This window comes from Mytilus trossulus, chromosome 7 (assembly GCF_036588685.1).
Source record: "Mytilus trossulus isolate FHL-02 chromosome 7, PNRI_Mtr1.1.1.hap1, whole genome shotgun sequence".
In the NCBI taxonomy this organism is placed as follows: domain Eukaryota; kingdom Metazoa; phylum Mollusca; class Bivalvia; order Mytilida; family Mytilidae; genus Mytilus; species Mytilus trossulus.
In genome coordinates, this window is record NC_086379.1 from 71,696,032 (window position 1) to 71,709,548 (window position 13,517).

A 13,517-nucleotide genomic window follows, 5' to 3' on the forward strand; every position below is an offset into this window, starting at 1 on the left:
TACAGTCCGCTATCAGAGGCTACGCCGGAAATACAAACAATTAAAACTAGAAAAATAAAGGCCTGATTTATGTACAAAACGATGAACGAAAATCATATATGATACACAGCAATAAAAGATAACAACTGAACTTCAGGCTCCTAAATTGGGACAGGCAAGTACAGAATGTGGCAGGGTTATACAACTTTGTTGGCTTCAAAGCCTCCTCCTAACCTGGGACGGTGGTTTAATCGTACAACATAAGAACAGACTATAAATATCAGTAGAAAAAGGTCTAAGCTTACAGACCGGACGTTACAGTATATTTACCCCCCCCCCCCACACACAACAAAAAAGACACACAGTACAGACCTGAGAGAATCCACAGTTACTGACAGCTAGTTCAAAGCTTATAACAAACTAATAAAAAAAATCATGCATCTAAGACATTAATATCAATCAGTAACCCTATTTTCTGAAAAAAATAATAATTAATATGAAAAAACAGGAAATTAGTATGGCGTTCATTATCACTGAACTAGTATATATTTGGTTAGGGGCCAGCTGAAGGACGCCTCCGGGTGCGGGAATTTCTCGCTACATTGAAGACCTGTTGGTTACCTTCTGCTGTTGTTTTTTTTATTTGGTCGGGTTGTTGTCTCTTTGACACATTCCCCATTTCCATTCTCAATTTTATGTGGTTTAGCAAAAACTAAAAAATGTTCCATTTCCAACAACAACATAAAGAAAACATGACAGATTATGTTAAAAAAAAAACACGAAAAAAAAGCATCAATTTGTAGCTGTGTAAACAATCTTTCTTATGGAACTAAGATAAATGCTTTGACCTTAGATGCTTATATTTCTTATCTTCACATACTAGATGAGCTTTATCAATTTTGCTCATTAAATCAAAATCTTACAAATTTAAACTTGAAAATAAACTAATTAAGGCATTACCTTCTATAAACATACTTTACAAATTACATGAAGTATACACTATTATATATCGTTCATTAAGTAATATTTCATAGATAACTGCATTATTTATATGCTTCTTGACATCAATAAATATATTACTATAACTATTAAGACGTCCAACGACTCTATTCACCTTAGTTTTGATTAATTCTTTATGAAGTAAGAAAACCACAGGTTGTGAATATATGTGGTGTAACTAATGCAGGCAATTGTGTACTTAATTATTATGCACCGTCAAAGAAAACACGTTTTGTTTATATCGGGTTATGAAATCTATAAAAACATAATATTTTATAGTTTTTAACACATTAAATTCATACTGGAGGACAAAACGACCTGAGAATAAAGAATACTATTAATCTTAACTTGCAATATAACTGAAACGAAATGCAGAAATAAACATAGTTTAGACGAAGAAAAATTACATTTTTATGCATTTATTTATTAGCATATGTTTTCTTTAAAAGTGTTTTTGGCAAGTATGATAATATTCATCTTTTGTTAATTTTCTTGATGCTAATTATGACGGTTAGGGTTGAGAGAGTGAGGTGCATGGCAATCCTAAAGGATAATTTATCAAATGAGAACCTCCAGAACTAATGATCGATTCCACGTGATTTACGTGGATCTGTATCATGTGACACAGGCTATCTTCACGTCTTCATTTATATAAAGTTATTGGATAGTTCCAAACAGATAGTTTTATATTAGAACAATGAATTGATACAATATATTACACAATGGAGGTAATTGTTTATAATAGTTCTGAAGTCAACGGGACATACAATATAACTGACCAAGGTGGACAGGATTACAGCGATTATCCATATATGGGAGAACTTAAACAAGTTCCAGAATGGGAAGTTATTCTCAAATCTTTACTTTTTGCAGTTATTATATATTTTTCACTGGTAGGAAATTTTCTGATAATTGTCGTTGTATTACGGAACCGGTCCATGAGAACAACCACCAATTATTACATTGTTAATTTGGCTGTGGCCGATCTGCTCGTGACCGTCTGCTGTATGTGGGTATCGCTTGTTGATGACGTATCTGAAGGATGGGTACTTGGAGCGTTCTTCTGCAAGATCAACACTTTCACACAAGGTTAGGATATATTGTATATTGTTGTTACTAACGTCCTCTTTGCATATCATTCAAAATGAGACATGATGTTATGTCATTGTGACAGAAACCCAACAAGTTGTAAATAAATAAAAAAAATCATTTTTGAAAAAAAAATTCATTGATATTAGGATCGAAGGATACGTTTATTACGATACAATACCTTCTAAAATAATCTTAATATCCTATTATAGCAACACAACTTGACATCAATAATTTATAAGGAGACTTGATACGAACGCAAATAATTCAAATTTCTACCCGTGATCCAATTTGAAAGACGATGAGATTTACCACCACAAGTCACCAAACGGCCTCAAACAATGAGTAAAACCTATACTGTTTACAATAAGAACAACACAATTTTTTTTATTTATGCAAAAAAGCTCAATATCTTAACGGTAAAACATTTGAAAGTATTGAAAGTTAAATACAAAGGAAAGCTTATCCTGTAATAAGCTATATAGAATGTAGTTTGAAATTCTGAAGATGGAGCTTTTCATTTTAAAGTCTTAATATCTAATACTAAAAAAATATTCTTTCCCTTAATCTGTTTGGTTATCAAGATACACAATAAGTCCATTCGAATCTAAGATACGTGTTTTATAATCTGCTAAAATTGAAATTTTCATTAATAATTTAGATACAAGGAAGGGGTATTATTTTACGTCAACTACTATTATATTATTCTGAAATTCTGAGAAAAGTCAACAGCGAAGTAAATTTATAGTCAATCAAATCCTCGCTAAATTATTCAAGGATTTTTTTCACATATTGAATACTTTCAGGCATTTTGTTCGCACTAACATCTCATATTTCATTGAATGTTATTGTTAATAATGGTTTCATTAAAAACACCTTTACAAGAGTGACCCGGATATATCAAAGATAGCTAAATCTCCACTTACATCATCAAAATAAGATTCATAGATTTATTGTTGTATCACGATACTATCTGCAGACATTTTATAAATACTGGCATTGAACACCATATGTTTGTGACAGCAATTGTATTTTCAGAGCAAACAAGTTTGAAAATTGTTCGTTAAATCTTTCTTTCTACTTTAGAGATTTTTTTGAAACTTACTTTTATATTGTTATTCATTCATTGCGAGTCATTTATTTTTGGTTTTATACAATAATTGTATGTTACTTTTATCCTTCTCGAGACTTGTATTGGCTTCTGTTGTATTGAATTATGTATTCTATATTGTCAAGATCATGACTTCTTGTATTGTATACTGCCGAGATCATGACTTCTGGTATAAAATACTGCCGATATCATTGCTTCTTGAATAAAATACTGCCCTAATCGTGACTTCTTGTATAAAATACTGCCAAAATCATGACTTCTTGTATAAAATACTGCCAAAATCATGACTTCTTGTATTGCATATTGCCAATATCGTGTCTTGTATTGTATACTGCCAAAATCATGACTTCTTGCATTTTATAATATTGCCAATATCGTAACTTTTCATACTGTATATCACAAAAGATCATGACTTTATGTATTGTATATTGACTCTTTGTATCATATAATACGTAATGCATAAGATTTACAAGTACCCGACCACATCCACTCTGTGATTTTGTTAGATGTTTTTCTATTTGTATCCATCTGATGAGTTAAAAGCCTTTTTCATCTGATTTAGATGGTTCGTTCTTTTGTTATACTGTTACACCACTGTCCCACGTAGGTAGAGGGTCGATATTCCGCTAACATGTTTAACCCTCCCCATTCTGTATGTATGTGTCTGTCCAAGGTCAAGAGCCTGTAATTCAGTGGTTGTCGTTTGTTGGTGTGTTAATAGTTATCAAAGGTACCAGGAGTCGGTTTCACAAAAAAACTTACGACTAAGAATGATCGTAAGTCATGATCAATTCAGTGTACTTACGATAAATCTTAGTCGTAAGTTTTTTTTTGTGAAAAAGACTCCAGGATTGTTATTAATTACGTCAGACGCCCGTTTCGTTTACATAAGACTCATCAGTGACTCTAAGATCAAAATAGCTTAAAAGCCAAACAAGTACAAAGTTGAAGAGCATTGAGGACCCAAAATTCCCAAAAATTGTGCCATAGGTAATCAATTCCTGGATTAAGAAAATCATTAGTTTTTCGAAAAAAAAGAAAGTTTTGTAACAGGAAATATGAAAATGACTATAGAATTGATATTCATGTCAACAGCGAAGTGCTGACTACTGGGCTTGGTGATACCCTCAAAACACGTTACATATAGGTTTTCCGGTTATTTCTTGCACTTAAATTAGGCCGTTAGTTTTCTCGTTTGAATTGTTTTCATTTGTCAGTTCGGAGTCTTTTATAGCTGACTATTCGATATGGACTTTGCTCATCGTTGAAGGTCGTATGGTAAACTATAGTTGTTAACTGTTGTGTCATTTTGATCTTTTGTGGAGAGCTGTCTAATTGGCAATCATACCACATCTTCTTTTTTATATTACAGTCACAGCGAGACCTTTTTTAATCTGTGATTTGTAATCAGAAGTACTATTGTTTGTATTTATGTTTATTTGCTGGGTTGTTGTTTTTTTCTTACATATATTAGAGAGTTAGTGTTGTTTTTGTACTGATATTTATTGAATGTCTATATAGTCATTATATTTAATCATTCCATTGTTTGAGATTTAAAGGATTATTTTTTTGTATAGTTGAAGTTTGCCATATTTGCTCGGCATTGGTTGTCTATGGATATATCTTATTGTTTAATACGGAATGTTGTATTGATTATACATTTTACAATTCATTTTAATTCTATATTTATTTTCAAAATTTTGACTAGGGTAGTTAAACGTTGACACATTTCAAAGACACTTGTCTGCTGTTAGAGATCTCTAGATAATTTAATATACTATGTATCATCCGAATATTGGACTGCATAGAAATATCTTTGATATGATAATTTTTCTTAAATTTGCAGTCAATAAGATAATAAAATATATTGTAACTGAAAAGATTTCCCTACTCCCAAGCATACATTGTAGGTGACCCTTCTTCTCTCAGGCAAGTTGAACAATGATCCTTCTTCTCCTAGGCATAAATAAACATAGCAAAATACTTCGATTGTCTCTTCCTTTGATTTTTACCTTTGATATTGATTCGAGCTTTGTGCGTCTTATGTACTGTAGTTTGACTTCATTTATATGAGAGGAACAAAACAAACGATTTATTCAATAGAAGGAGCTACTTATCAAAAGTGCAATAAGATATTGGCAAAAAATAAAATTGTGATATTGACAATAGATAACACATTTGTATAAATTAATATACTAATATATAAAAACATTGCATGGTTAGCGGCAATACACCTCATTCTGAAGTTGACTGTCTTAAATCAAAATCTCAATACATAGGCATAAATATGTGCTTCAGTCAAATCGGTTTCTATCTCTACGGAATACTTGATTTAGTAGTTAATATTGTTTTCGCCAAAGCAATATTTTATATCATGCGATTGCATATGACATTCTTTTTTCGTCTTTTCCGTGACTAATATTCAAAGAGAGAAATAGCACTGTTAATAAATAAAATATACAAAATGAATTCAAATATTCGAGATAGAGTTTACAGAAATGCTTCTTAGTTAGAATCTAAAACATTTTAAATATGATCTAGACATCTGGTTTTTTTTTAAATTGCACACCAAAACGTTTATCTTCAAAGTGCCTTGTAGGTGTACAGCAAAACTTTTATCTTCAAAGGTGTACAACAAAACGTTTATCTTCAAAGGAGTACAACAAAAGGTTTATCATCGAAGATGTACACCAAAAAGTTTATTATTTTATTTTCGAAAGTGTACACCAAAACGTTTATTTTCAAGGTGTCAGCCAATACGTTTATTTCCAGGAGGTGTACACCAATACGCTCATTATATGAGGTATGCAGAACGTATATGTTTCAACGGTGAACACGAAAACGTTGATTTTTAAGGGATGTTTGGAATTTAAACTATAAGTACTCATTCTAAGGTGTAACAATATTTTCTTATGGTGCTCATGAAATAAAATTCCAACGTTCCTTAAGATTTGAAATTTGTTTTCATATTGCTTTTAATAACATTAAATGCTATAAAATCATATTTTTGCACGAACATAATTATTCTTGATATATCTGAGACATTCATAAATTAATAAATTGTTATAGTATTTTAACCAATTTTCTCTGAAGAGTTTATCTAATTTTAAGTCATACGACTGAAATCTCTCTAACATCTATTCATTTAACTGAATTTTCTCTAAGGAACTTTTTAATTATTTTATTTACTGATACACATTATAGATTGTGAAGCTATTTTACAGCGGTTTGTGCGCAATAGAAAACTAAAATATAAACTAATGGCGTAAAATCATTTTTATCTTGTACTAACAATGAAATTATCTCTTTACGGTTCTGAAATGGTCAAGATACGTTTGAAGTTGTTTGTTTAGTGACATAAAATCATTATTTTCCATCATAGTTTCTTTTGAGGCACTCAAACACAAGATGTCTTTAATAACTAGTACAATCGCTGACATATTTGTATTCTTGTTATATCCTCTTATACTATTGATCTTATATAAGTTAAGATATTTTTTAGAATTCTCTCTTTTATAAACTTAAATTAGTTATATGTATATATACTTTTGAGAAAAACTGTTCTCTGAAAAATCATTTGCCTTAAGATTTTATTAACCAAAAATATATTAATATTTCATAATAATAATTTCAATGAAGTGTTTCAATAGTAAAATTACCAACTGTGACAGTTCTCTTAAATCTTAACTCTTGATAAAATTTATTTGATAGAGTTCCATGGTGAATAACTTATTTTCTGTGGAAGTTTTGTTTTATTCAAATGAGATTGGAAAGAGACAAGATGCCTTAATAAAATTGAACATTTGTTGACATATTTGTAAACTAATATTCTATTTTGACTTTGATCTATATAAGTTTATGATTATTTCTTTGAATTTAACTTTAATGAAAAGGTTGTTTATATTAACCTTTTTGTATTCAAAACAGCTGTGACAAATCACTTGACAGTCCTTTAAACTGTAATTTCATAAACCACTAATTTCCATTTCCATTCGTTCAATAAATGGGCGATTTTAATTTTTAGCACTTCAACACGTGACTGAGAATTTTATCTTTAATATATCAATATTTCTCGCTGATTCAATATTAGTATTTACAAAACTAAATGTTTTACCTACTTATGTATTTAATATGGTTTTAACAGAGAGTGGTCTAATATCTATTGTATCACATCTTTTTTTTTATAATATAAGATATTTTGTCTGTCCATGGTTTTGTAATATACAAGTTCATGCCATGGATGATGTTCACCCCGTGAGATGGCAATATTTTAGTCTACAGGTACATATAAATAATCACAATAATTATTGCTCATTGTTGAAGGCTGTACGGTGACCTATAGTTGTTAATGTTTGTGTCCTTTCGGTCTTTTGTGGATAGTTTTCTCATTGGCAATCATACCACATCTTCTTTTTTATATATATAATGATGTTAGACGTAATATTGACAGATTTTCAATAATCCTATGGGATCTACGACTTAAAGTATTGTTATAGAAATACTGATAGAAAATTATTTGAATAAGGTAAACTATTATATTGATTTCTAGTTATTGATTTGAATAACTGGTGTTCGCTCAATTTTTTTTTATATAGTTTGGCAACGTTGCTATTCTAATTACATGTAGTAATAAATGCATAAAATAGCTATAACCGGAATTTCAATTACTGCCTTTTTTATTGGTGAAAATAGACAGCAGTAAATGAAACACACCTTGATTTATTCTACATGTGTGTTTGAATGGTACAGAGTTAAAGTCAATATGTCAGTGGCAGTTTGAGAAAATATTATAATGTCTACAGAAAACAAACACTATCAGAAAACCGCTGAGCAAAAGAAAGAACAAATACAGTAATCTTATATTTTGCCCTTTAACCGGCTGACGGCACTGTGGCAGCATCGTGCTGCAATGACAAAGGGGACAGTAGAAATTTTCGGAACTAAACACATTTATTCTAAAAACAGTTGTTGGCATGACACGGGTTATGTTCTTCTCATATATGTTATGATGGCATGATACTAAACCCCATAACGGGAAGGATTGTGCCTGATGTTCATATGCTGAAATCATAATCTTTTAGTCAGTTTAATTGAATTCTGGAGCTGGCTTGTCAGTTAACTGCTAGTAGTCTGTTGTTATTTATGTATTATTGTCATTTTGTTTATTTTCTTTGGTAACATCTTCTGACATCAGACTCGGACTTCTCTTGAACTGAATTTTAACGTGCGTATTGTAATGCGTTTACTTTTCTACATGGGTTAGAGGTATAGGGGGAGGGTTTAGATCTCACAAACATGTTTTACCCCGCCGCATTTTTGCGCCTGTCCCAAGTCAGGAGCCTCTGGCCTTTGTTAGTCTTGTCTTATTTTAATTTTAGTTTCATGTGTACAATTTGGAAATTAGTATGGCGTTCATTATCACTGAACTAGTATATATTTGTTTAGGGGCCAGCTGAAGGACGCCTCAAGGTGCGGGAATTTCTCGCTACATTGAAGACCTGTTGGTGACCTCCTGCTGTTTTTTTTTATTTGGTCGGGTTGTTGTCTCTTTGACACATTCCCCATTTCCATTCTCAATTTTATTGTGTACACGATTGATGTTTAATGTCGGCCGGGAATCATATTATATCGATATAGTGTATGGAATCTACCGTTGTAACAGCTGGTGGTATGGTGTCATTCAGGATACCACCTATTTAATAATCAAGATCATTGAGTACACAAGACAAACCATACAAAACCAAAGAATATGCAACACAGACCCCACCTAAAACTGGGGGTGTCACTGATCTCAGATGCTCCGAAAGGATAAGAATATCTTGCTCCACATGTGGCACCGGTCGCAAAACAACTATAAAACTATTGTCCCGATATAAGAGTACTTCTAATATAGTTCAAAGCCTATAACAAGCAACCACTATGACCATATCTTCTCAATTAGTACAGTGTGAAGGCCTTATTCAGTTGGAGTGAAGCACCCTAACTTTTCATAAATTTTTACACGAATACGCAAAAAGGAGTCTTGCTCATGTGAATTTCTTTTCAAACGAGTCCCGAAAGTCACGTGAACTGTTTTCCTATTTGTTTTCACGTGAATCTAACGTGAATAACACTTGAATTTCATATGAAAATCACATGAATATCTACGCTTGCTACCGGTTTGACATTCAATATCGAATAAACCGGCCACTAGCTTCACATACATACACTGTATATCAAATCATTGTACGTAGGAATTATAATGTCTCTTTAACATTTGATTACAAGTTAAACCAAACTAGCTCAAAACTGTTTTAAGTTCTACTTCAAATTCATTTCCCAGTGTTCCTTTTGAAACTGAATTTTATCAATGAAAACTATTTTTTTAAATAATCAAATTACAGCACATTTCCCTGCCGTGTAATGCTAAGATAAGCGAACGATCTTTCATGGTTGCATGACAAAAAGACCAATTAAATATATCAGTAACATGCAGACAAGTGCACGCGTTCTGAATGAATTAATGGAAATCGTTTCGAGTTTGTTTTGCTAAGAATTTATCTGTACCAGGAATTTGATAACGAATTGTATAATAATTTATAAAAGATAACAAATGTTCCTACGATTGAAATTTAAATGATGAACGTCTCGAATGTCTCGGAAATCAATTATGTAATGCATGGATTCTAGATGAGAATAATATATCAATTTTAATAAAATTGAGAATGGAAATGGGAAATGTTACAGAGAGACAACAACATGACCAAAGAGCAGACAATAGCCGAGGTCGACCAATGGGTCTCCAACGCAGCGCAACTCAGCTTCGGACAGGCGCAAAAATGCGGCGGGGCAAAACATGTTTTGTGACATCTCAACCCTCCTCCTAAACCTCTAGCCAATTCAGAATAAAGAAACACATAATACGTATAGTTAAACTCAGTTTAAAGGAAGTCCGAGATCAGAATAGGTAACAAAAGAAATGGTTAAGCAAAATGACAATGATACATAACTCAACATATTACTGACATACCAGTTCCAGACCTCAATTAAACTGATTGAAAGATAATGTCTCCATCATTTGGCTCTAAATACCTTTTAAGCTAGTATAATTGCATATGATTTAATACCTTGTAGATGAATACTCATTATCCAGTTTATGTCTACATGCCATTTTGTGTTTTATAGTGACTTAGATAATAACACAATAATAATAGCAATTGATTGCTGTACACTTAACTTTACATTTTTGCCAATTTTGTTGGTTTGTTTTGCTCACATTGTTGTCAAAATAATGGAAATTCAAGTTTAATCCACCATTTCCCACATAAGGAATTGCCCGTACAAAGTAAGAAATATGACAGTTCTTTTCCTTTGTTAGCTGTGTTTGAGATGTTGTTTGATTGTTTGCAAAGGGTCTTTCCGTCTAAAAATTTTCATGGAGGATGTTTTTTTTTGTTTATGTTATTTTAGCTCTTCCCACGTAACAATTAATATATCAGAAACAATTAAAGAGTGTATTTACTTACGATGCAATATGCATGACATAGAATACTTGTGGATTTAGACTCAATTATTCAAGTTCAATGTCATTTGAAAATCCAGATTTTTATTCAATTATTTACATGTTAATGTGACAATAAAAAATCCTCAATTAAGAGGTAATATATTCAAATATAATTTCCGCATCACCAATTTGTATTGACACTGAACTGAACACTAGACAACTCTAGGTCTGTATACTTTTTGTATACCAGGGTCATCGCATGTTTACATATTTATGTTCAGCAAAAATGTGTTTAATGATGAGATAAGAGGCTGTATTACTTTTTATATTAACATGCATGTCCAATTTATGCATTAAAGATTTATAGATTCGACATGGATAAAGTACGCACTGCTTTCCTGAACGGAAAGATAGAACCGAGGCTAATGTCCATGTCCCAGCAACCAAACAGCAAAACTCAACAAATACTCACTGTAGCGTTGTTATCTTTATAAAAATTTATGACGCATGCATGGTTGTCCAGAGCAACATTTATATAACCATAAAGAAGCAGATTAGTGTACAAATAAAGTCGTCCACCAATAAATAATTATCATTTGTTTTGAACGTAATACCACATTAAGTATACGTAGTAAATATGACTTCACGGACCAATATATTTAGGCTGAAATTTACACTTCAGTATAATATCATTTCATTGATAAGTAAATTTGGGTTCTTACACATACTCAGATGTTTTTTTCTCATTTAAATATAAAATAATCAAACATTTTGTGTTATAGGAAGACTTTAGGATATGATAAACACCATAATGATAACTCAAATATATCAGGTTCTTTTTGTCAACGCATCCTTCAATATTACAGAATAACTTCCTACATTAACATTTTTTAACTCCCATTCAAAGATGTTTTATTTCATTTTCTTCATGTATCGTTTTTACAGTTTATATACAAATATTTACCGCTTATATAAATAAACATTTCTTATATCTATTCTTTATGTAATTAGATTAAATGCGCTGTTTCATTTCCTGGATGCTCAACATCAGTCGTTTGTAAACGGGAACATGCAGTTATTGGTTATTGTTATAACTGAGTTATTTGGTGGCAATATTCCACTGCTAAACAATAGCGAGGATGAAATCATTTAATAATCATTTTCATACAAATAAAATCATCATATATAAGAGAATTGTAATTTTGTCTTTGCGCAAGACGCGCGTTACCAAATCAGGTATATGGCCATTCTTATAGTATAGTTCGTTTCTGTGTGTGTTACATTTTAACGTTGTGTTTCCGTTGTGTCGGGTTTTTTTCTCTTATATTTGAGTGGGAATTCATATTACTATAAGACATTTCACGGTACTTTTCTATCCCAAATTCATGTATTTGATTTTGATGTTATATTTGTTATTCTCATCGGATTTTGTCTTATGCTTAGTCCGTTTCTGTGTACGTTACAATTTAATGTTGTGTCGTTGTTCTCCTCTTATATGTAATGCGTTTCCCTCAGTTTTAGTTTGTTACCCCGATTTTGTTTTTTGTCCATAGATTTACGAGTTTTGAACAGCGGTATACTACTGATTCCTTTATTTGTCTACAATGACTCAACAGTGACGCTCGAATGCAAGAAAAGTAAAGAAAAACAAAAGGCACATTACCCATCTTTCTTACTGTTATTTGTTTTTCAATTGGCACATATATACAGTCTTACATGTGATCACTTGTGTAGCATGCCAATCGAAACCTTAAGGAGATGATTGTGAAAGAGACAAACCTCCATTCGAAACCATAATTGATATTTGGTAGATAATTGCCTCATTGTCAATAATATTTCATCTTCTAATAATTAGTTTGGACTTCAATTTCCCGGATTAAACCTTTTCTGATGAAGGTTAATCCAGAAAAGCGCTTCGGTCGAAAAAATGTATTTAGTGTAAATTTATAGTTTTTAAACGTTAATGGTGGTTTCGAATGCCTTATATCGAAATACGAGAAACAATTACACAACATTATTTCCCTTTCTTTTCAATATGAATGCATTCGTCTTGAAGTGGTTTAAAGAGTTATAAGTCCATCTTTTAGGATGGTTATTCCTTATCCTTATCATCGGTTTTAAGGCGACTTCAAAGTTTTTGAAGTCGAACTTTTTTTTTACAGCAATGAAGTAAATGAAGCAATGTGTATTTACTGGTGTTCAAATCTACTTAAATAGATTATGAGGATACAAATGAAAGTAAAACAACAAAAGCTGAGGGAATTACATAAAACTAAAAGGAAACGAGACCAAGTGCGCCGATATGGTTAAAGAGGTATAAGAGTCAACGAACAAGTGTTCAAAGCCTATTTATAAAAAAATAGAATAAAACAAATGACAATATGAATTCATAAAATATAATTGATACTTCGTGAAAACAAAATACGTATCGGAAATTACAACAATTACTTCCACATGCAAATACAATCAGCTGCATTAGTCAATAGTGTTTCTATTTGGTGTTCTCTTCTATAGTAACAAGTACGTGTTTTACAAGCCATGTCGTGTTCCTGGCAGTGCATGTGAATTATTTCTGTTTTCCATAACATTTTTCCTGATTATACTTGCTAATTGTAGATAAGAAATAAGTGAAATTATTCATGCCACATCACACAAATGTTTAGCCTGAAACAATACTCTCATATGAATTGGTTTGATTTAAAAGACAGGTCATAATGTATTTGATAATTTTAGTGATTATTTCATCATTTTGACACTCATATTTAATATCAGTGTCTAATATCGAACATTTCATTTCCCCTCAGGGTTTTAAGATGATACATTCATGTTTACATGTAATATGTTATCCAAATGAAT

At 31.5% G+C, this 13,517-nt stretch overlaps 1 protein-coding gene across 1 annotated transcript in view; it reads left to right on the forward strand.

Moving 5' to 3' along the window:
• The first annotated feature begins 1,481 nt into the window (after positions 1-1,481).
• Positions 1,482-13,517, forward strand: part of LOC134725726 (tachykinin-like peptides receptor 99D) — a 32,656-nt gene continuing 20,620 nt past the window's right edge. The window contains exon 1 of the mRNA XM_063589762.1: positions 1,482-2,067. Within this exon, the coding sequence (XP_063445832.1) occupies positions 1,701-2,067 (367 nt within the window). The 5' untranslated portion in view covers positions 1,482-1,700. The remainder of the gene's footprint in view (positions 2,068-13,517) is intronic.